This window comes from Musa acuminata, chromosome BXJ3-10 (genome assembly GCF_036884655.1).
Source record: "Musa acuminata AAA Group cultivar baxijiao chromosome BXJ3-10, Cavendish_Baxijiao_AAA, whole genome shotgun sequence".
In the NCBI taxonomy this organism is placed as follows: domain Eukaryota; kingdom Viridiplantae; phylum Streptophyta; class Magnoliopsida; order Zingiberales; family Musaceae; genus Musa; species Musa acuminata.
The window spans coordinates 22,655,527-22,677,538 of record NC_088358.1 but is presented as its reverse complement, the minus strand read 5'-3'; the positions used below and the strand labels follow the sequence as shown (position 1 = coordinate 22,677,538).

The 22,012-nt window shown below is 38.6% G+C and overlaps 4 protein-coding genes across 7 annotated transcripts; 1 reads left to right on the top strand and 3 right to left on the bottom strand.

The window, feature by feature from the left end:
* Positions 1-1,238: 1,238 nt before the first annotated feature.
* On the top strand, positions 1,239-7,781 carry LOC135650674 (GRF-interacting factor 1-like). Of its 3 annotated transcripts, XM_065170194.1 has the most exons (5): positions 1,321-1,442; positions 2,420-2,487; positions 5,187-5,263; positions 5,437-5,518; positions 7,128-7,781. In XM_065170194.1, the coding sequence occupies exons 2-5, from the start codon at positions 2,473-2,475 to the stop codon at positions 7,527-7,529; spliced, it is 576 nt and encodes a 191-aa protein (XP_065026266.1). In that variant the 5' UTR covers positions 1,321-1,442; positions 2,420-2,472; the 3' UTR covers positions 7,530-7,781. The 3 variants fall into 3 exon arrangements, with proteins under 3 accessions (XP_065026264.1, XP_065026265.1, XP_065026266.1); XM_065170192.1 differs by lacking the exon at positions 2,420-2,487 and having other exon boundaries at positions 1,239-1,505; XM_065170193.1 differs by lacking the exon at positions 2,420-2,487 and having other exon boundaries at positions 1,250-1,442.
* Positions 7,782-8,734: 953 nt separating this feature from the next.
* Positions 8,735-14,788, bottom strand: LOC135651984 (ureidoglycolate hydrolase-like). The gene is made up of 12 exons (XM_065172690.1): positions 14,469-14,788; positions 13,897-13,982; positions 13,302-13,376; positions 12,801-12,929; positions 12,637-12,723; positions 12,215-12,417; positions 12,035-12,137; positions 10,443-10,534; positions 10,234-10,296; positions 9,518-9,758; positions 9,377-9,417; positions 8,735-9,090 (listed from the first exon to the last, which is right to left on the bottom strand). Exons 1-12 carry the CDS (start codon positions 14,658-14,660, stop codon positions 8,993-8,995), a joined length of 1,410 nt encoding a protein of 469 aa, XP_065028762.1. The 5' UTR covers positions 14,661-14,788; the 3' UTR covers positions 8,735-8,992.
* A 902-nt stretch (positions 14,789-15,690) lies between these two features.
* LOC135651834 (probable WRKY transcription factor 21) lies at positions 15,691-18,580 on the bottom strand. Of its 2 annotated transcripts, none has more exons than XM_065172328.1 (4): positions 18,444-18,580; positions 17,248-18,050; positions 17,050-17,175; positions 15,691-16,456 (listed from the first exon to the last, which is right to left on the bottom strand). In XM_065172328.1, exons 2-4 carry the CDS (start codon positions 17,988-17,990, stop codon positions 16,312-16,314), a joined length of 1,014 nt encoding a protein of 337 aa, XP_065028400.1. In that variant the 5' UTR covers positions 17,991-18,050; positions 18,444-18,580; the 3' UTR covers positions 15,691-16,311. The 2 variants fall into 2 exon arrangements, with proteins under 2 accessions (XP_065028400.1, XP_065028401.1); XM_065172329.1 differs by lacking the exon at positions 18,444-18,580 and adding an exon at positions 18,289-18,417.
* Positions 18,581-18,851: 271 nt separating this feature from the next.
* Positions 18,852-20,778, bottom strand: LOC135651835 (transcription factor BHLH148-like). Its single transcript, XM_065172330.1, has 3 exons — positions 20,341-20,778; positions 19,976-20,263; positions 18,852-19,760 (listed from the first exon to the last, which is right to left on the bottom strand). Exons 1-3 carry the CDS (start codon positions 20,734-20,736, stop codon positions 19,668-19,670), a joined length of 777 nt encoding a protein of 258 aa, XP_065028402.1. The 5' UTR covers positions 20,737-20,778; the 3' UTR covers positions 18,852-19,667.
* Between the last annotated feature and the right edge of the window lie 1,234 nt (positions 20,779-22,012).

Sequence of the window (22,012 nt, the reverse complement as noted above, 5' to 3'; positions counted from 1 at the left end):
TTGAAAGATTCCAATCCTATCTCTTTTACTTTTCCCCTCATCTTTTACTTTCACCTGTCTCACTCGAGTGATGTGAAGGTGACATGTAAATAAAGCAAGGAAAAAAAGGACAAGCTCTTGTGACCAATTTTAGATCCATCTCTGCAGAATCATTAAACATCTGAGCACCATCTGCATCAAACATGTCCCTCTGCTGTTTGTTAATTTATGATCCACAACATGCATCTATCACTCTTGCCTTTTCAGTGGAGATATGTATTTTCTTCAGTCCTATACCATCATATGATGTAAAACATCATCGATGATATGGTTTATACATTAATCTGCTGATATATAGTATATCACTGGCAATTTGCGACCTTATCTCCAACATTGTGGAGGACAGAGTATCTGTAGCTTTTGTTCTTGGATTGTGAAGGACACAGGACCACACCCAAACATAGCCTAAGCACACAAAATTGAAGCGAGCAGTACTGTTCTAAGTCTCTGCCACATCTCCTTCGAGTTGAAATAGTCATTGCATTGCATTGCATCCAAAACACACATCAATAAGTCAATACCAACCAAGCCGTCCTTCCGCGCTTCCCTATCAGCCCTAACAACCAAATGTTGGAATCCATCAGAGCAAGAATTCCGACCGGCCGGTTCGGCTGCCGGTCCGACTGACCCAACGACCGTATGGTTCGGAGGTTTTTGGGTTCGTAGCTGATAATTTCTTATTCAGATAATGATTAGTGACGCATCAATAGGATTTCAGTGATAGAAATGATCTTTTTATTAATAAAAAATAAGATTGTCTTAATTGATTCTCTGATCTCCCTTTATTTAATGTTATTAAGCTATCTTATACTTAGCTGCCTGGAGAGCATCTTATTCCCGTCATCGCCGGTGCCGTCACCGCCCACCTCTGTCTCGCATATGTACATGTAATTATTACGTGTATGATGACCTTGTAACACACAGGCACCGATACATCCTGAACCACTTGATCTGTCTGAGTCTATCAATCATTAAAATACGCTTAAAATTCGATGAATGTTAGCAAGATTCGTTTATGATCATATAATAATTTAGGATTCAACAAAAATAAGCATATAATATTTAGTACATATTAAAGGAGTTTATTGCAAGTTTGTGTTCGGAGAGGAGAGGAAAGGGTGCAGCCCAAAAGTGGTGAGTGGAACTTGTGAAAGGGGGAACAGCTCCAAGAAACCCAAAGCCCAAGAACTCACCACCTGCCCTCTTATTTCCTGTTTCTGTCTCTCTCTTTCTCTCTCTCTCTCTCTCTCGCTCGCATACATCAGCCAAAAAGAGGAGGAAGTCTGGAACTCCCTTGAAGGAAGAGTGGCCTGAGCGAGATGCAGCAGCACCTCATGCAGATGCAGCCCATGATGGCAGCCTATGCCTCCCCAAATCAAGTCACCACTGATATCATCCAGCAGGTGCTCCTTCCGTCCCCCCTGTTCCTCCTCCTCAACCAAGCCTTCTTTGTCACCCGTTCCTTGGTTCGTCTACCTCTTAGCTCCTCTGCCTTGGTTTCTCAGTATAGGAGTTGTTAATCTGGTTGTTGTTTCTTGTTTCTCGTCGGACTTCTTGGTTTCCTGGTTGGGCTTATGGTTCTTCGAGGGTCCACTTGGAGATAAAAGGTTTCTTTTATGTTTTTAATCTTTCTTTTGGATTCTTGAGCTGGTTTTGGGCCACAAGCTCGTCACTTTAATGTTCTATGTTGCATTGAGAAAATGGTGTGACTTTTCTTGGTTGCATGGCTTAGCGTGTCTATTTAGGCGTTGGAACGGAATTCGTGGGTGTTTTGAGCAACGTTTAGCCAGAAAGTTTTAGTCTTTCATCGTGAACAGGGGAATGGCTTTCTCTTCCTCTTGGTTTCTTGGCTGAGCTGTCTTGTTCTGCTGCATTTCAATGTTGAATCTATTCTAGGCAACCAAATGTCGTTCTCATTCTTGTTGTTCAGGCTTCTTGTCGGTTGTAGAGTTTATATGGGTTTCTTGTGCTTCTTTGAGTACCTTTTGTGCAGGGTTTATTTGATGGCTTACTGACTGTTGCCCTTGCTAATCCTTCTCTTTTCATTTTCCTGTGTTGATCCTTTTTGTCTTACAGATTCTTTCATCTGGTTGGTGTTATTTGTGTTTGATGGTGGAGAGTTGGTGTGATTTATGGACGTCCGGAGTTGACATATTCAAGAAAGAGTGTATCATTAGTATTAGTCTTTTGTGGATGAATGTGATTTCTTTTATAGTCCTATATGCCATATATGCTTGTTGGATGTCCCATTTTCAAGTGGGTCCTTGTTGTTTATCCCATACCCTAAGTCCATGCTTGTTTGGTGGTTCATCATTCAATATTCCTTTTCCCCATTATTCTTTATACACTTGATTAATCTTTTTGTCTGTTAATTTCTCAGCCTTGATTTTTCGGTTGATTCTGCCTTTTCCTGGTAATCAGTACCTGAGACCTATGATTCTGTATGAGGTATATATAGATAATCTGAATATTGAACCTTGTCTTGTCTTCTCCACATCCTTTGTACATGCTTTGTGACCTGCACCTAATTGTTTTCTATGTCACAATCTTGCTTCTTGCACTCTTTCGCTCTCATTAATTTTTCTTCATTTCTTGCCTTCTAGTCCTATTTCAAACTTGGGTGAAGAGGGTGACGGAAGCAAATATTAATTTACCTGTAGAGGATAATATCATAAGTATTATACATTATCTATTACAGGGAAAGAACCAGGATCTGCAGTATATAGATTATCTTATGCCGTAACGAAAAGAGAGACGCAATCTTAAATGTTGATAAATAATGAGAATAAAAATTAATCTTGTTCAAAGGTTCATAAATTTGTTTGCTTCTGCATGGTTTATGGCTCAGCATTGATTTAAGGGTTACTTTTGTAAATTTAACAAAATTGAGTTAGGTCCTTCAGACAGCCTAATATAAGATGAGGTGAATTGGGGACCCAAGCTTGCAATGCAAATGTGAGGTGGGATCACGGATGTACACATTGCCCAATTGAAGGGCTCAAACTGATGGAAGAAGAGGTGGAACCCACGCACCAACTAGTGGAAGATGAATTGAGCAGGTGCTTCATATAAAACGAAAACTGATGAAAGATAAAAGAGGATGGAGTGAGGTCCCACATGCTCACATTGCCCAAAGGAAAGGTTGCATTTGCTGAAGCAATAGGACAGGTGGGTTCTATGTGATACACCCTTTGGCCAAACCAGTGTGGCAATTTGCCTTGGTTCCCCCCTTCCCTCTGGCCATCTTGTAGATTATATATAGGGTAGGCTGGTGTTAGTTCTGTATATGCAATCAAGAATGCTAGTTTATTTTTCATATTAACAAAGTTTGTTAATATGATGAGCGAGAGGATGGTCAATAAGAATAGGAGGACTTCCATCCTTTATCATATTGATTGGATACATCATTGAACTATAAAGATTACATCTCATAGGTAACGCCTTCGATGTATTTTAATGTGTAGTTTATACTTTGACTCATTATGCGTATCACTAACATACAAGAACAGACATTTGGTTATCATGGGTTGTTGGATCAACCTTTCATCCATACATATTGTTGAAATTGGCACTTAATCATTGACATGCACATGTTGATCCACCCCCCTGGTGTGACATTGAACTCAATCTTGGAAAAGTTACATCGCTTGAACCTTTTATAGTTATCGATAAAATGATTATTGCCTACAATTCCATTGAGTTAAGATATGCAAGAGGAAATTTAGTTATGTCAAGAACTTTAAATATGAGCCTGTATGTGCAGAATTATTCAGTTTCTATCAGTGTGTCAATTAAGGTCTTTCTTTGTAAGTCTTATCCAAGTATGTTGTGCTGGTTTTGGCTTTAGTTTTGGTTTCTGACTTGCCAGAGGTTAATTCAGTTTTGGCCATTCGTGGCAATTTAAGTGGTTTCAGCTATTTCTGCACAATTTTACCCTTTTTTTTTTGCAAAAGGAAATTTTACCTGTTCATTAAACATATAGGTCTCTTCCAAGCCCTTTATATTTTGGATTTATTCAGTTGGTGCAAATCATCAACTAGAGCCATTGTTGATATCTTGATAGGTTTATGTGTTAGGTTTATTATCAACTAGAGCCATCAACTAGGTTTATTTTATTTCTTTTTTATTTTAATATAAAGTAACGTGTGCTAGTCAAGAAATGGTTTGGGTTATTCTTTCTATATTCTTGACATCGTTCAATTTGATAGCCTTAACAGAGGATGAGGCCAGGATTCTTTTATTGCACATTCATATGCTATTTTTGAAAATAAATTTGACGGTGTTAAGACACCAATATATCCTTCTAAGCTATTTAGTTTTAATTTGTTCAGGAATGGAAATATCATTTTTATCCTTTTTGAATGCCTATTAAAAACTCTCTATATGATGATTGCAATGATCACTGTCCAACATACAGTTGATAAGAAGGTCAACTTAAAAAGGCATAAAAGCTGAAAAATATGATATATTCCTAAAAGGATATAAAAAATGTAAAGTAAATTGTATAATATAGAAATATATAGCATATGCATGTGAATATGTGTATAAATACACACATAACATCATCTATTCAATTTAGAGTAACCTTGAAACATCATAAACTCCTACCTGTATCTACCTTAATTACCTATTTAAGTATTAGGTAGTTCATTCAAGTAAAGCCATTTTTTAGTGTTTTGCTAACAAGCCATGCTTTACTTAGCTTTTGCTAGATATGTCTTTTGAATTAAACAGGAAAACAGGGCGACCATTGTTTCATCACTAAATGAAGGGGGTTCTGTTAATTGGAAATAACAGAGAACCACTCACAAATAAAGAGGCAGTATATGATCATAGGAGGGGGCATGGTCCCCCTTTCTTCTTACTTGGCTCCACCCCCTGAGACCATTGGTCATCTCGATGTGTATTCATTGGAGCTGACTTTCTATATGGTTTTAATTTGATGTTATTTTCCGATGATAACAATAGCCTTTTTGTCACCTTATTTTACTTTCTTTTTTCAATTGATATTGCCTTCAACAGATGTTAATAGCGGGAAAAGTCCATGTAGCAAAACCAAAATAGTTCAATCCTAGTGATTTATTGTTGTATCTGTGGCATTAAACAGCTATTAAATCTTGATGTGCTAGTACCTCTTCAAATTGCAGTACTTGGATGAGAATAAGCAGTTGATTCTGGCTATTTTGGACAACCAAAATGCAGGGAAAGCTGATGAATGTGCTGAGTAAGTATAATCCAATATGTATGCACTAGAGATGGTCATTGTGGTATTTTCATGTTAAAATCTAGTGATATAGTATCAAAATTGTAGTCCTTCATTGCTTGGTAAATAAATCTTATATGCACATTTGTGAATCATAATCGTGAAAGCTCTTAGACTCTTATCGGCTACCACAGGAATCAAGCCAAGCTTCAAAGAAATCTCATGTACCTTGCTGCCATTGCTGATAGCCAACAACAAGTTCCTACCATTGCCCAGGTAAGGCTAACATTTTATTCTGGATTTCTTCTTTCCAACCTTTGTGGATACCACAGAATAGAACCATTAGAATCTTTGGTAAAATTTTGATGAAATTGTTGGTTTGATGTCTCATTTCTTTCTGATGAGTGTTAATGTTTTGTCTTTTGCAAGCAAATCGATGTTCTATTGTATAAATTTCTCAATTCTCAGCTAAACCATTTCTTTGGCCACCTAATAAATTAAGAGATAAAGTCCAAAAATATTGTTTTGTTTGATTCAACTTTGATCCTTGTATTTCTTTGAAGAAAAGCGGCCCACTTGATAGTTACTTTTTAAAACTATACATTGGTCCAATTGAATTGTTTCTTCCTCCATGCTTTGCAGTTAGAAATTAGCATAAGATTTTTTTTACTGTGTACGGAGGATGTTTCAGCCTAGGGTCAGCCACAGGAATGCCACATGCAGTGTTGCCTGTGCAACACCATTTTTAAGCTTCTGTACATCCCTGTGCACTTGGACTTGTATTCATGGAGACAGCAAAAGGTGCAGGGATAGTATGTAACGAGTGGTGTGTGCAAACATTCTTGTATTTTTTTTTGCTGTGCTGAATTTTGATGGTGTTCAGCTTTTTAAGAGGCCGGTGAAGAAAATATTGTGTATAAATGTATTCAAAATACAATTCCTTATGGATTTCAAAATACAATTCCTTATGGATTTCAGCCATTAATAAAATTCCAACCGTTGACAACCCTTGTGCTCGGATCAGTTGTGTGATTCAGATCCAATGACTCAGAACCAAAGAGTGCCCATTATATACCAATGAACTGAAAGGTCTCTAACCTAACCCCTTCCTGTATGAAACAGCAGTCGACTCCCAAAGAGCCACCTTGCTGAACTCCCAATTTGGGAAGCTTGCTTCTTGTAGTCTATCATTGCTGGAGACTGCAGTCAATCTGGTTTAGATGAGTATCCAACAATATTGGTAAATAACAAATACAAGGGTTGCATCATATAGCAACTGCAATAGGAATAGCATGTCCTACTCTATTCATAGTTGTGTGTTCTTTTGTCTTCCCTCTCTTCTTTTTCTTTCTGCTGCACATTTTTTCCCTTATTTTAAAGCCATCAAAACTGCTAGAATTTGTCAAAGTCAGATAATTGGGTTATTGTTTCTACTATTCCTGCTGATTTCTGGCTCAGACTGAAAAAACAAGCAAAATCAGATTAATCTTGGATGATACTGATTTCAATCTGGTATATAATATTGGAACAAGCTGATATTGTGGAAGTACAGTGCTAAACTTGGCCTATTTCCCAACTGAAGATGACCATTTGTTGCAAAAGTGTGTAGTCCTTAAAGCACAGTTAGAATGATCAAGTTAGGAATGATTAATATTGTAATTTGTAGCTCTCATGTTATACTAGCTTACCTACCCTTAATGAAGGTAATCTTTAGAAGTTATTACCCTCTTGTTTTTCGTTCTTTTGACATATAGCAGGTTTCTCGGATGAGGAAAAACCATCCTAGGAAACTTGTAATCAGAATTCACTAAAACAGTTTCATTTTAGTCTTTAAGCCAGATCAGTTTGGATTACGAATCTCATCATTTATCTTTAATGCCAACAGTTTCCCCCAAGTACTGTCATGCAATCAGCCCCTCGCCATGTTCAATACCAGCAAGCCCAGCAGATGACACCTCAGTCACTTATGGCTGCACGATCATCAATGCTGTATGCGCAATCGCCGATATCCGCCTTACAGCAGCAGCAGCAGGCAGCACTGCATACCCAGCTTGGAGTGAGCCCTGGAGGGAACAGCGGGTTCAACATGCTTCACGGCGAGGCCAGTGTAGGAGGTAACGGGCCACCAGCAGCTGGAGTGTTCTCCGACTTCGGCCGCAGCAGTTCAGCGAAGCAAGAAACTGGGATTGCATTAACGACTGAAGGACGTGGGAACAACTCAGGGAGGCAAAACGGCGATGGCACGGAGCCTCTGTACCTGAAGGGCTCGGAAGAGGAAGCAAACTAGTATGTAGCTATTCTGGCATCAATCAACTTCTTATGTTGCAACTTCTTATTAAGTGTTCGACTTATAACTGCCATTCCTCATCGCAATGGTGCGCTCGAAATGGTGGACGTTGACCTGATGTTGCTAATACCCATCAGATTTTCCACTTGATCCATCAGATCTACAATTAGCATGTCAAGGAAGCAGTAGATGTTTTGCTTGAAACACTTTGTACTGACTCTACGGTATTAGTAATAGTAGTTGTTCTGGCCATGTCAACGGTTTTGCTTCCATCAAGCTATTTAGATTTGTTGCATCTTAGCATAAATTCCACTGCATGATCCATTCACGTAGATTTAGCAGCAGCTCCAGATAAAGAATATTCTTTTACAAAGCAATGATACAGAAGAAGCTCCTGTTCTTCCTGTTGAGACCAAACAAATCCTGTTGTGTAGAGCAAAACAGGAGCTAATTATTGTATTGACATTTGAAAAAGTAAAATATTCATATTTATTTATTCGTCAGTTTTATTAATGAATACATGAAAAGAAATGATAAAAAAAATAATTTTAACATACAAGTTGATCATGGCAACCGACGGTATCATTGGTGTCGATACAGTTGTCGAGCGATGTTGGTGTTTTGTTATCGTAAAATTGTTTTGTTACCGTAAAATCGAAATCCGCTATCAAAGTCATCGTGAACAGATAGACCCAGAGATGCATGCCCCCCCCTCCCTCATAATCGATGTCAACACCATGCCTCTCCTTGTCACCCACCGTCTCAACCACCACCCAAGAGAATACTTTCATTGCCCTTCTCCCCATCTCTATCGGCGAGACGCTTAGTGGTGGCAGATGTAAAATGGCGACAGAGCGCTCCCATGTCTTACTAATATATGCAGCTCTCCCATGTCTTGTTGAATTTATTTATTTGTATTCATTCCATAATTTCCAACCTGATCGTGTGGAAAGTTTTAACAATTAATTATGTTGAATCGACTGACTGGAAAACATTTATATTCTTTCACCTATCTAAATATTTGCAGATTGATTGTGCATAATCCCCCTCGTTTTTTCAGCTTCTCCTGCAAGTAGATGCATAATTCCCCAGATCACTACAAAACACACTACTATGGTTGGGCAAAGTTGCGTAAATTTTCTCACCACAAAAAAACAAAAAAAAATTGCAAGCGGCTGATGGAAGGAAAAGGAGAAGGCATGGCCTCAAATAATTCTAGTATCTTATAAGATTTGTTCCAGAAGAAATCCATAGATATCCCTCGAGTTTTTTCAGAGTTCTTGCACGCAACCAACAAGCATTAACATGCCAATTGGATGCATGTAACTGTGTTCTCCAAATTTAGTGGATAATGACATGGTTCGGTAAGCATGGCAGCATACACAACAGACTCGTTAAATTCGGTCTTTACATCAATGCTGCACTATACAAGTTGTCTTCTGTGAAGGTGTTCTGTAGAAGGTTCAGTCTAGAGATAGTTTTGCTAGGGTAAGAGCTAATACCTTCACTCCGTTTGCAATGTCCTCCATTGATGCATACTCTTCAGGCTTATGGCTGTAACCTGCAACAGCAACCATTGATGATGATTAGATGCACGGTGCAGTATTCCAACTTGAGTAGAATGTAAACCAAGTCAAGTTCAGAACTCTGCGATAATGTTCTGAAAAAGAAAAATGCTATTGGCAGGATACAAGTACCTATCGAGGAAAACATAATACCTTATGCTGTATATTTCTTATGTGTGTAATGTTTGCACCTTCAACTTAGTACTTATATCAAATATCAGCATTTCCTATTGCAATACTGAACAATAGAGACATCATAAAGTGATGTTAGGGAGTGCATACCTTTGTAGCATGGAATGAAGATCATGCCCATGGGAGATATTCTGCATTTCATGCCATAGCACAGTTATTAGCATGTATTTGTACTGGAAAGCATGGGAACATAGAGACTACTCAGTACTCACAGTGGTTCAGTTTATTTACCTGGCCATGAAGAGAGAATCATGGTAGGCTCTACTAATCATTAATTTATGACTGAGGTTCAGTTGTCGTGAAGCAGCTTCCATTGCATCGATTATTGATTCATCACAAAGCGCAGGTGGATCCTGATTAACTACTGTGAACTGTGATAGTTTAACTCCTCGATCCGTAGCAATTTTAGAAGCAGAATGTTGAATTTTCTCAATCACAGTATTCCTTCGCTTTTCATCAATGTCTCGTGTGTCTGTACAAAATGTTGGGACATGATTTTTAATGCATATCAGCAAAGCTTAGCATGTTAAAGATGGAATATGAAAAAAAAATTGTGATTAGCTTCGGATTTAAGCATGACCATGTAAGCATATATCAGAAACATAACTTAGTTGATGACATGGAATGCCATCAACATGATCTGAAGAAACATATAACCTATAATCAAGGTGGCATGCCAACACAAAAGCATAGTTCTTTCAATTAGTGGTCCAAAAGCAGATTGAAAAGCAGAAAATTCCAGATATTCTGATTTCAGTTTACATTTATTTGCAAATAACATATTTCCTCCATATGTTTACAAAAACAAAGGAAAAAGAAACAACTAAAGTGTTTGACATTATCCAAAAATTCATCAAATTGATTTGATTGAGACCAGTGAATCAGAAGATATATTTGTAAATATTGTCAACAAAAGATGTCTGCAATGAGTCACAAGAGTGACGTACCAATCTCCAGATGTGATCTGCTTGGAATGCTATTGATAGCTCCAGGGTGCAGCTCCAGAATACCTTGCAGAAACAGAAAACATTACAATGACAAGCCATCTTATTCTAAAGAACATTACATTTCTGAAAATAACTTCTTAAGATGACATTGCAATTAATGCATAATACTAAGGAAGAATGGCAAATGTATCCATGCGGAAGGTGTATACCTACAGTACCAACAGTATCGATGGATCCAGATGCTCGAACATGTTTCTCAACAGCGAGAGCCAACTCTGCTGCTGCCAATCCTGCATCATTTCTGTTAACCGATTGGAATTAAGAAATTATTCCATATGATGAAACAATAGTAACCAATTAAATATATAATTTAAAGTGTCAGATAAACTTATATTAATAAATGCAAAGAAACATAAGTATTTCTTTCAGGATAACATGAAATCTCCAAGTTTAACAAGACCTTTAAATAAACAAGAATTCTTTTCAAAGCTTATCAACAAAGAGTTTTATGTATATTAGAAGATATTATGAATTTTTTTTAAAAAAATTACAGATAATTTAGACATTTGAAATATAAGGAGAAAGGAAGATATTTTATGTTCAAGAATATGTTCAAGTAAAAAAAAAAAGAGGCTTGTGCACGAGTCTCCCACCATTTGCAGAATCGAAGTTATTTCCACGACTAGAATCCTGGACACAAAGATCACATAGGAGTTGCCAACCGAGGCACTAAGGCTCATCCTCAAATCAAAGTAAATAGATAGACTTTACTTAAGATTGAAAACACAATGAGGAAACCACAAATTCTATGAATGATGCATAACTAAAATATGATGCTCTCTTCAATACTTCTAGCACAATAGACTGAGAGCACAAGATATAACATATAATTGTTATCCCTTCGTAACGTATGAAAGCAGTGTTGCATAGGAATCCATGTTGCATCTATTTGACATAAAAAATATGTTGAAGTAGTAGGAAAACCATAAAAGACTAACGAGGCAAGAGATGTCCATAGATTTCTGTGATGCCTAACTGCAAACCACACATCATTTGTGCATGCATTTAAACTGACTATAGAAAGAAACACAACTGGTCTATTATGTACCATTACTGTTACAGTTCTTAACTGCAAATTGTCACGACATATGGAGAATATGAGCTCAACTAGACAAACAAGTGAAAAAAAGTAAATCTGCCACAATGGAAATTACCCTTCATATTGTGATAAGAAATCTTTACTGCCTTTCAGAAGATGAAGTTCTAAAGTGAAGGAAATCCAACAAATTAACCTACTCTTCTGACATCAGTACATCTGAGGCTTATGACTAGCAGTTTAAGCTAGGAAATAATCTGGCCAGTGTGGCTACCAGTAACCAAAATACATGATCAATCTAGGCATATTTAAACAACTCAAATGTGCATACTAATAACTTAAGAAATATTTACTGAAGTCTAAACTTCTGTCAAACTTATCCCAGAGCTTGAAGTTAGTCACTCAAGAGCATAAATTCTTTGATTAATTTTTAGGTGTTTTTGGAGATGTAAAAGTACTTGAATATCTAATCGTTTTCCTGTTTCATAGTGATCACCAAATGGAGAGAAGATGAACTGGATTCATAAGCAATTTATTAATTACAGATTAATTTAACAATGATTTCAGATGGAATACAATGTATATTAATTCCTAATGCAAATTTAAGTATATCTGCTGCCTGGATAGAAAATAACAGTTAACCACAAATATATATGTTCATTGATTAGACAGCAAGAGTTCCATAAATATGTCGCCTATGCAAACCTTGCTGGCATTAGGACAGCTCCAGCATGACCTCCATTTCCTTCAAAGTCTACCTTGATACTTGCAGGTGCAGCAATTGCAGTAACAATGCCAATTGAAACACCTGAGGTCAGCAAGATAGATTGTAAGGATTGACTTAACATGTCAGAAACATGTACTCAATAAAACAAAAACTCCTGCCTTCTTCTTCCAGAATTGGCCCTTGCTCTATGTGCAATTCCAGAAAAGCAGAATAGCTCTCTTTTGTCAACGATACATTTGGCAAGTCTTCTTGACATATATTATAGCCAGCACTTTTTGCAGCATCAAAGAAAGAGATGTTTTGACCATCAACTGCTTGTTTAAGTGCATCTGTAGCTGCCTCACTCCCAGCCAATAATCGGCTGCAAGTTTTATAGTGCAATATAAAAGAAAAGTACTATCTCTTAAACGAAAATTTTGCATGCTTGACTTATGAATGCAAGTCATGAAGAAGCCAAACAGGATTAGCTACATTGCCCAGTAAAGATAAGCAATATCAAATGAGTGTGAATAGTACATAGAGCATAATAATTTTATGACTAGGCAATGTCTTTGGACTCCCAGAATATTAAAGTATAGACCTTCCCAAACAGCTAATTCCAAAACGTGTAGGTTCCTCGGAGGTGAACATAATAACTTCCAGGGATCTCCTTGGTTGGAAATTGGATCTGCAAAACAATTCTTAAGAACATTAAGAATGGAAAGAAAAACATTCTAGCATATTACAGAATGGAACATTGAAAACCTTTTCAGTGTATTTATTGCTTCCAGTGCACCCAAAACACCAACCACTCCATCATATTTTCCAGAAAATGGAATTGCATCAATGTGAGAACCAGTAGCAACAGCTGGAAGTCCTGCCTCATAACCATTCCTGTCAAAATTGGATGAAGTTATCATAAATGACTAAACCAGAGAGTTGCCCAATAGGACAGATCATATATATAGGAAAAATGTAATTTTTGAAGGCAAATTGTTTTTGAGTTAAAGTAGCAGAATAAGCCTGAATGTCAAACTTGCATTTCCAATTCAAAGAACTCCTAACAACAACAGCTCAATAGAACAAAAGGTTATTTGTTCAGTATGCCTCAACAATAAAAGATACAGGATTTGATAACACATCTCAAACCTGGTCTCAAGTGAATCTTTGGCAGTACAAAGACTAAGAATTTTCTTGGTAATTTGATATATACTGAAAAAGAATTCTTCAGTATAAATGACTGAAACGGATGCTTTTTCAACTCACCATCTACCAAAAATGTTGCCCACAGCATCCTCACGTACAGATAAAGTAGCTTCTTTCATCAGGCTCTTTATGTAGCTGCACATAAAATTCAAAGTGGCTTTGTAAAAAACAACTAGAACTAAAAGAAGAAAAGAATGTGTTCTCTCATGCATGTTTGTATAAAACTACCCTAAAATGCAACTGTTCTAGTTGAAAGCCATATGAGCATGGATATCTGTAGAAAAGAGAAAGAAAGAAAGTTTTTATTATTCAAAATATATAAAAGCAAAAAATCATTAGTAACGAATCTCAACATTTCATGCCTTGAGAGCTTTTCTTTCATTTAGATGTCATGCAAAAAACTGAAAGTTGTAGAATGGAACTCGAGATTTAATGTTCAAACAGAAAAAAACAGATACAAGAGCTGAACAGTATATAACTAGAAGTGGAAAGGACATCATGAACGAAAGAGGCATAATTCTTAATATATCTAGCTCTCATGTCATTGTAGTAGTTAAACAAACAACAAATAATGGAAGACCACACACCAATGAATTCAAACTCAGATGCTAACCATTCCGAAACAAGAGAGAACTGCCAAGTTTTCGAGAGATACCTTCTAGCAAGCACATCCTTCTCACTGTACAAAATGCGAGTCACCGATGGCTTAGGTGTATCCGAAAAGGCTGCCAATTCATCTATCTGCAAATTCCCCAGCATCCAAGAACATCACAAACTCACTTCAGACACTTCCAGATGCCAATATTGCAAATTTAAAACCCCAAGCACAAAATCCCAGAAAGAGAATAAGAAAAGGAGAAACAAATGAAAAAGTACCATCTAAAAAGAGTATTTTTCAATTACTTATTCCTCGTAGCGCAGGCCATGCCTACCAGCCTTGGAAAAAGCAAATGAAACAGCATTCATCTAGCAAGAACAGAAAGAGAATAAAAAGGAGGATTTTCATTTTCACTTTGCGCAGGGAAACCCTACCAGCCTTCAAAGAGAAAACAAGTAAAACAACACTCATCTACCAAGAACATAAAGAGACTAAGAAAAACCCTACCTTCCTCAACAAAGAAAAGCAAATGAAACATCACTCATCTTAAAAAGAACACAGAGAGGGCAAAAAAAAAGGCGTCTTTTTCGTTATGTTTCTTTCTTTTTTCAAGGGTAGGTCAATCTCACCTGCCTCTGCAAGCCCACCGCATCCACCGAGAGGGACGACGGGGAAAGAGAGAGGACGGAAGGGCGGGAATGAATCGGGTACCCGGAGAACTCCTCCATGGTCCGCCTCGTGGCGTCTTCATGACTGGCAGCGGAAATGGCTGAGACGAGGAGGAAGAGGAGGAGAAAGGGGAGAGGAGGAATTGGTGACATCTCCTCGTTCCTGGATGGATAGCGGGCTCGTGGGGCGTCCGACTGGAGCGAAGGGATGCGTCGCCTCTTTGACAGATACGACGAGGATGGCAGCAGCGCGATGAGTCATAAGCGAGTTATGTTGGGAATATGAAATGAGTAGATACTCATAATGCCGTGGCCGCCTTTTGTTGCGGTCGATGAGAAAAACATTAAAATATAACGAAACATTATCAATTCAACAGATCGCTTTGTTACATTCACCGCGTCATTACAGTAAAGTAAAAAATAATAATTAGTTAGCATTAGCCTCACGAGAAATTATCCGCTTTAGTCGATAGTCATCTCACCTCTAAAGATAAAGGAGACCTGACGTATTTATAAGCCCTTGATTCTCATAATTCTCAACCAACGTGGAACTAAATGATCTTATTTATCTCGCTCCCAAAGAAAAACTATATGTTCCGAAAAGATAAAATCATGCAAGTACACCCATCGCTGATAATTCTTCGTGAGCCTACGAACCGCACCAATGAACGATCGATCAAATGATCCCTTATCACTCGATATCTAGATTTTTATGAAGCTTTTCTGAATAGTCATCATTAATTCTTCCAATAATGTTAAAGCTACTCAGACCCATTCAACATAAGACTTAGTGCAGTAGGAGTGATGTCAGAACACTGACAAGTTTCCCTTGCAATTGTATCTGTTGATCCACCACTTGATCGAAAAGCTTCAATGTCAGAACGGAGGCATGTTCACATCTTTCCCAAAAGAATCCATCAGACATCACTTAATTTCCATGTCGTCCATCAAAGAAAGTTGGTGATGATGCAAACAGGCAACAAGTTTTCTGTGGGTGCAGAGAGCCTCCGTTTAGTGTCTCCATTTCTAATCTGCCTGATTATTAAGAACATTACGTGCTCATCCATCATTAATTGGAATAAGAAAAAGGTGCCAGACTTTGCAAGCCAAGATTCCTGTGATTTTGCTTTGTTTTCATGTCAGGATAGGATGGATTAACAGCATAATTCAGCAAAGCAAAGACTGGAAGAAGAATCACAGATAAGAATCATGTTCATGGTACTGATAAAGAGCTCTAACACAAGAAAGACATATCATCCCAAGGAACAACATTAAAAGAGATCTCATGGAAGTTTCAGGAGTGCATACTAAGCACTTCATCATAGACATGGACCACTAGACATAGAAATCACAAGTACCGAAATAGAACCTATCCTTGGTTATATCAGAGGTCTAGTGGCCAACATGTAGGCAAGCTATGCCATGATGATCCATACTGAAGGACTACCAAGTGGACAGGAGTGAATGAAGTGAATTGTAGCAACAAAGTTCCAAGCCTGCACAATGCCCACCTTTGACTTTACAAGTTTTCTTTGTTTCTTCAATTCTACTTTGAACACACAATTATTCAAATCAGACAGATTCAGGCCTTTTCCAGATTACATGCTTTCTCATTTCTTGAGTATTGCTTAAGTAACATTTATACATGGAACTTTGGGGAAATCTGCTTGTAACCCCCATCTCACTGAAAGATGCTGGCTCATCCTCAACCGCTTAAGGAGGCGGTAGTGTAATCACGCAGAAAGTGCAATGGTACACAAGATGATCATCAGAGAGGTTGATCTTGATGAAATCCACCAGGCCTCTATGTCTGAGCAGACTGGGTAAGCAACCCGGCATGGTTGTGCTCCCCCTCATAAGTGACAATGAGCATTGACGGGTCTTCCAAGCACCTTTCAACTTGTTTCCTTGCAGGGCAGCCCCTTATGCTGCTACATTTGTAGTATCCCCTGCATTATTTTTCATGAATTCATGGTTTCTTGGATATAATCCAATAGCAAAAATATCAAGACTAGGATGTCCAGGCATACTCAGATAGTAAAATACAAGTTGAGAAATTAATCAAAGAAATTAAAAAGTAAGTTTTATAAAAGATAAGCTTTGCCTCTTTCAACTTGTTTCCTACTTGAATTGCCTGAATAGAAGCCAAAACAAAGCTGATAATAGCCTGAACAAGCTATTCTTGCCCCCAAAAAATGGCATAGAGAACAATATTGGTGAAAGAAAAAAAGAGTGTGCATACTTTGCACATGAGCATAATCTAATTTGCTTGATTGAGCACTTAAAGAACATAAATGACAATTTGAGTTTGAAGAAAATGCTTGAGCTAATTTAAGCTCAATTTATCAGTTCTGACAAGCGATAACTAACTTGGTAGTAGGGAAGGGAACTATTGGAATCCAGTGAAAATTATCACAATGGTGTACTTAGTTGTTAGATGTGCTGCACAAAGCAAATAAATTAAACCAACAGAAGCAGAGACTCATATATAGAATCTAGCAATAACAAAGTGTACAATCTCAGATAAATTGACAAACGATACCTAGGATGAGGAGAGCCCTTGATTGGCTTTTGCCCATATTTCCTCCATGAGTACTCATCAGGAGGAGTATCTGCTGGTTTATTACTGATAGCAGGAACTTTAATGGATCTCTTCACTCTCAACTTCCTACAGATAATACAAGTGATGATGAAACAGAGGACATCAGTTCTAAAATATAGATAACAGCCACAATCTCACCTTCTTTTTGAGCAATGACACCGCTGACTTGTTGCACATTTGCCATCTCCATCCACCCCTCTACATATGCACCTCCTCTTAGGAGGAGGGTGCACGGATGATGCAGCCAGTCCACCAATCGGATGGAATGGCTTCCCATCCAAGCTGGCAACACTCCTACCCATACTCAGTGATGACAAGAAGGACCTAGTCGATGACAAGGATGGTATGCAGTTAGAGCTCTCAAATTTGAGATTTATGGCACTATGGCTCCTCGTAAACATGTCAGGCTGACACTTCTGATGATGCAGCTGAAACCTTTGATCATTCTCTTGCTGGCACTGAAGGAATTGGTGCTGACTTGATGATGCAGCCTGTGGCCCAAATTGGCCCTTGAGAAAGCTCCCTTGGGTGATTTGTAGTGGGTTTTTAGCACTTGAATCTAATACTTGTATATTGTTCTCTATGATATTTCTTGGGAGGAGTTGGAGTGGGTTGGGAGCAAGGTCTATTTGCAATACTGAATGATTGTCTGAGAAGATTTTATGATTGGTAGGGTATTGGACTTTGTGCACCATCCTAACTCTTCCATGGCCAATACTGTTGCTGAGCAAAGACACCAATCTCCTAAATCTTGAAACAGCTTCCTTTGTTTCAACCAACAGGTCTTGAGACAGGACCTGATCTTGAGGCTGGGAGAGAAGGCTCAGGATCCTGTGGCAGCTCTCTACTGCAGCTCTATTAGCTTTCTCCACCTCCTCCATATCAAAACCACAGCTCCCAAATCATCCTAAAAGTCCCGTCTTTTTAAGCACCAGCGGCATCTGAAAAGTCCCAAATGCTGCTTCGTCAAAAAGATCTCAAAACTATTCATTCTACAGCCTAAAAATTTGTTATAATAGAATAAATTTTGACGGTCTTCCCACAAGACAGAACGAAAAACGAGTAATTTATTCCAGAAACGTTCCTAAAAAGAGCTTCGATTTTAACCCTAATAGTTCAAATGAAATGAAGGCATGACGTATCAAACAAACAACCACCTAAAGAGCTCTAAGAACAGACCGAAAAAAGAACATCAAGATGATATTTTGATCATCGAGTCGAGCTCAAAACACACTTTTAAATAGTTTAATGATCAAAACACAAATCCAGTGCGAAATATCAATTCCACCATCGCAAGGAACCAAGAGGATAGGAGCTGAGATACGCGAACTGACCTTGGCGAAGAACCCTAGATTGTGGGTGATGTCGGTCTTCCCATGCCATCCGTGGAATTGGAGGGCGTGCAAGGACAACAACAACGACCGCGCTGGAAATCTTCTCCTCTTCGCCCCTTTTTTCATTTTAATACTCCAAGCCAGATGGAAAAAGGACCACCAGGGGGCCAAACTTGCGAGAAAATTTTATGCAACTTAGCCCCTGTATCTATCGAAATTGCTGAAACGATTCCTATCTTTGTTAGATTTAGAAGGTCCTCATTTGATTGCATCTTCCTATTTCACTCTTTTCTTATGTAAAATACTGAATATACCCCCGTGTCTAAATCAATGCCTAGTGATTCCTTTGCAAACGAAAACAAAAAACCACACCCACTCGTGTACTCGTGCAGCAATTGGACACAACTTGTGGAGCCCACGTTTGATAGACTATGTGCTTCCTTGGTGAATGTAGATACTGTTGCTACATTCACATGTCTGCCATTTGGGTATAATTCTTTAAGATGTTTTTTGAAGTAAAAAAAGTGAGTTAAAAAAACAATCTGATAAATCTGAGATTAAAAAAAATTGAAGTTCCACTAAGAAGATAATTAATACAATCATGTTAATGTATTTAAGTAAAATTCCGATAATTCCTTTTTTAACCTAATAATCATACCGCTGATCCATGAATTGAACAGATAAATAGAGAGATTGTTTTACTGATCCACTGCAAGATCTCGTCTTTTTATATGAGACAGAATCCATTGATTCCTCCTGACATCCTTATCTGAATGAAGAGGTATTTTTCTCATTTAAGTAACAACTTAGAGGGGCCCATAAGCTGATCAAAAGTCAAAGATTGCAGCTATCAATCTTATCCGGACGTTGTTGCAAGTTTAAGGGCATATCACCTGCATCACCTTGGGAGTCCATTGCAGTTCATCCCATAGCCTATGGATGCTGATGCCAGAAAATTCTATCATACGCTAAAAATGAGAGTTGCATCATTAGATCGGAACGTTAAAGTTCTTCAGATCAGAAAACCCACCATTTGCAAAAGAACAATTTCTAAACGAGATCCATAAGTGTCATTGTTTCTGAAATTTTTGGACTGTAGATAGACTCATTTCAACACATCAGTATATAATTAGTTTTTTGTTCTACAGGCAAAATATGCTCCTCGACTATTACAAGAACAAGAAAAAGGATGCCAACAAGAATTATAATGAAATAGGTCAAGAATCATGATGCATTCTGCACAGAACAAGTTAGGTACCAGTGTCTTTCTTCTGCTAAAGCAGTCTTCATGACTCTTTCCACCTTGTCTTTTGCCACCTTTCACACACAAACAAATCAGTCAATTCTCGTGGAAGATTCTCTGAGTCCCTAACAGATTCTTAAAATCTACCGTAAAATATGAATGCATGACAGGTTCGTAAGACGAAGGTTTGAACTGTACATGATGCTTGGATGACATAATTGTTATATCTTGGCGGTTAATTTACGACGACTTAAGATTTCTTTTCCCAGATTTTGAGAACGGCGTGTACCTTTGAATCAATGGCCACTTCCACAGATAAATCCCGGTTGAAGAAGGTGGACCGGATGGCGGTGGCCTTCAACTCCATGTGCTTCAAACGCCGGAGCACAGAGATCATAGAATCCATCGACGTCGAACAGTTCTTGACGTCCACTTTGATCGAGGAGACCTCCACTTCCGTGACATTTCCGGATACCATCAGCTCAAGATCTCTGCCGCGCTTCCGTAGCTTCTCCCTCGCCTGCTGCAACTCCTTCAGCCGCTCCACTGCCGATTGAACTATAGAAATCTTGTCCCCCTGCAAACACATCACAACGTTGCGATGGCCAAATCACTCTCGCTTTGCACTGCGAAACATGGGAGAGGAATTGGGACCTTTGACGTGCACGAGAGCATGGAATGGAGCTCAGCGTAAGCCTGGCTCAGCTTCTCCCTTCTCTCCCTCTCCCTCATCATGTGTCGAAATCCCCGGCTCCTTCCCGTCCTCTCGTCGGAGTTCCCCGGCCTGACGGCCATCTCCATGGATCCCAGAAATCGGTTCACTCTCCGGTGGATGTTGTCAACGTCTCCGAAGCACCGGAAGGAGGGAGCGGTGCCTTCCGACGCTGTGTACTCGACGAAGGCTGGCGGCGGCGGACGCTTCGCCGTCATCGATGGAACAGGGATGGGTTCGAGGTGGTCGAAGGGATAGTGTGGCGGCGGCGGTGAGAAGGCCCAGTCGAGGATGATGTCTTGGTGCGCTTCCTCGTGGGAGGAGAAGGCGCCGTCCATGGCGGTTTCCCAGGCTTTCTTTGGGCTCCGCCTCTCCTTCTCTTTTCCCGCGTGATTTAAATTACGGTCTGAAGGTGCGTGAGAAGCCAACGGGTCATCTGTTTGACCGAAAGCAAACCGTCGTCGGAAACGTGTGGTTTGAAGGTGTGTGAGAAGTCAACGGGACATCTGTTTGACCGAAACCCGTTTGACCAACGAGTCAATTTGTTCCCATTACTCAAGCGGATCTATTGGCTAAGACGATTGTTTTTTTACACTATTCTGGGCTGCATGGATTTGACCGGATTTATGACTGCAAACCGTGTGTTTTGAAGTAATCGCTGTCTTTGTTCATGTTTTAGTTGGCGAAGACGGTATGACTCGTCACATTCTATGGGCTCGAAGAGTAGTAAATAGAGTATTAAGTGCTTCGAAGATTTACGCGGTTTAGCCAATTTGAATTTGACAATCCATGTTGTGCGACATGATTTTATGTTGTGTGGTGAGAGGTCAGATTTTATACAAACATAATTAACATAATTCTCAAAAGAAAAAATAAATTATGTTTATGATCTTTTGATCAATGAAAATTATACTTTCGGATTGAATTTTCCACTGAATTTGAACTTATTTCTCCTTTTCTGCTAAGCACACCACTTCAATTCATGAACAATTGGAATTTGTTCTTCACAAGCTTTCTTTTGAAAAATCAACGCCTTTTTTCAAGTATTTATTTTCAATCATAAAAAAACTAGTCATCGAGCATATAATTATTACATAACATAGACAATTTTATTTTCTTTAGAATGCGTGCCACCTCATCATATCAAGAAACTTGATGATTATAAGATAAAAATTCAGACTCCTATGAGTTGGATAGTAAAGAAATAAGATGGCAACATGTTGTAACATGAGATGATGATGAGAGAGAGCAATTATGAGAAGGTAAAATAAAGAGAAAGAGTCATCTCGATATGTTTCAAATAGTCGACTGGGTGAGCCATGACAGTTTCATGCTTTGTTGTGAGCCTTGTGATTGGCCTCTAAGCTTTAGCTGTCAACTTATCCCAGTTGGGATCCACACCTGCTTTAATCCCTGGGGACAATGTAATGAATGCATCCTTTGTCAGATCAATCTCTTTTCTGTGCCTGATCTGAAACGCTGGATAGTTTATCTTCTTGCTTTCAGAGACTACTAATTACTTAATCAGTGGGCACCAACATAGCCAACTACTACTAATTATATGAGCTAAAAGAATAGTAGTCTGTGCAGCCAGCACTAAGTAAACAGATGCCC

Bases quoted from the DNA above. Each gene is read 5' to 3' on its own strand.
- LOC135650674 (XM_065170192.1), top strand. From the start codon at position 1,359: ATGCAGCAGCACCTCATGCAGATGCAGCCCATGATGGCAGCCTATGCC. The intron at 1,506-5,186 runs GTTCGTCTACCT...TTCAAATTGCAG, and splicing joins TCTTTGTCACCCGTTCCTTG to TACTTGGATGAGAATAAGCA. The intron at 5,264-5,436 runs GTAAGTATAATC...CGGCTACCACAG, and splicing joins AAAGCTGATGAATGTGCTGA to GAATCAAGCCAAGCTTCAAA.
- LOC135651984 (XM_065172690.1), bottom strand. From the start codon at position 14,660: ATGTCACCAATTCCTCCTCTCCCCTTTCTCCTCCTCTTCCTCCTCGTC. The intron at 12,418-12,636 runs GTCTATACTTTA...TAAAACTTGCAG, and splicing joins GGAATTAGCTGTTTGGGAAG to CCGATTATTGGCTGGGAGTG. The intron at 10,297-10,442 runs GTATACACCTTC...TGTTTCTGCAAG, and splicing joins CGATACTGTTGGTACTGTAG to GTATTCTGGAGCTGCACCCT.
- LOC135651834 (XM_065172328.1), bottom strand. From the start codon at position 17,990: ATGGAGGAGGTGGAGAAAGCTAATAGAGCTGCAGTAGAGAGCTGCCAC. The intron at 17,176-17,247 runs GTGAGATTGTGG...TATTATCTGTAG, and splicing joins TGTCATTGCTCAAAAAGAAG to GAAGTTGAGAGTGAAGAGAT. The intron at 16,457-17,049 runs GTATCGTTTGTC...AAAATAATGCAG, and splicing joins AAGGGCTCTCCTCATCCTAG to GGGATACTACAAATGTAGCA.
- LOC135651835 (XM_065172330.1), bottom strand. From the start codon at position 20,736: ATGGACGGCGCCTTCTCCTCCCACGAGGAAGCGCACCAAGACATCATC. The intron at 20,264-20,340 runs GTCCCAATTCCT...ATGTGTTTGCAG, and splicing joins TGCTCTCGTGCACGTCAAAG to GGGGACAAGATTTCTATAGT. The intron at 19,761-19,975 runs GTACACGCCGTT...TGTGTGTGAAAG, and splicing joins AAGTGGCCATTGATTCAAAG to GTGGCAAAAGACAAGGTGGA.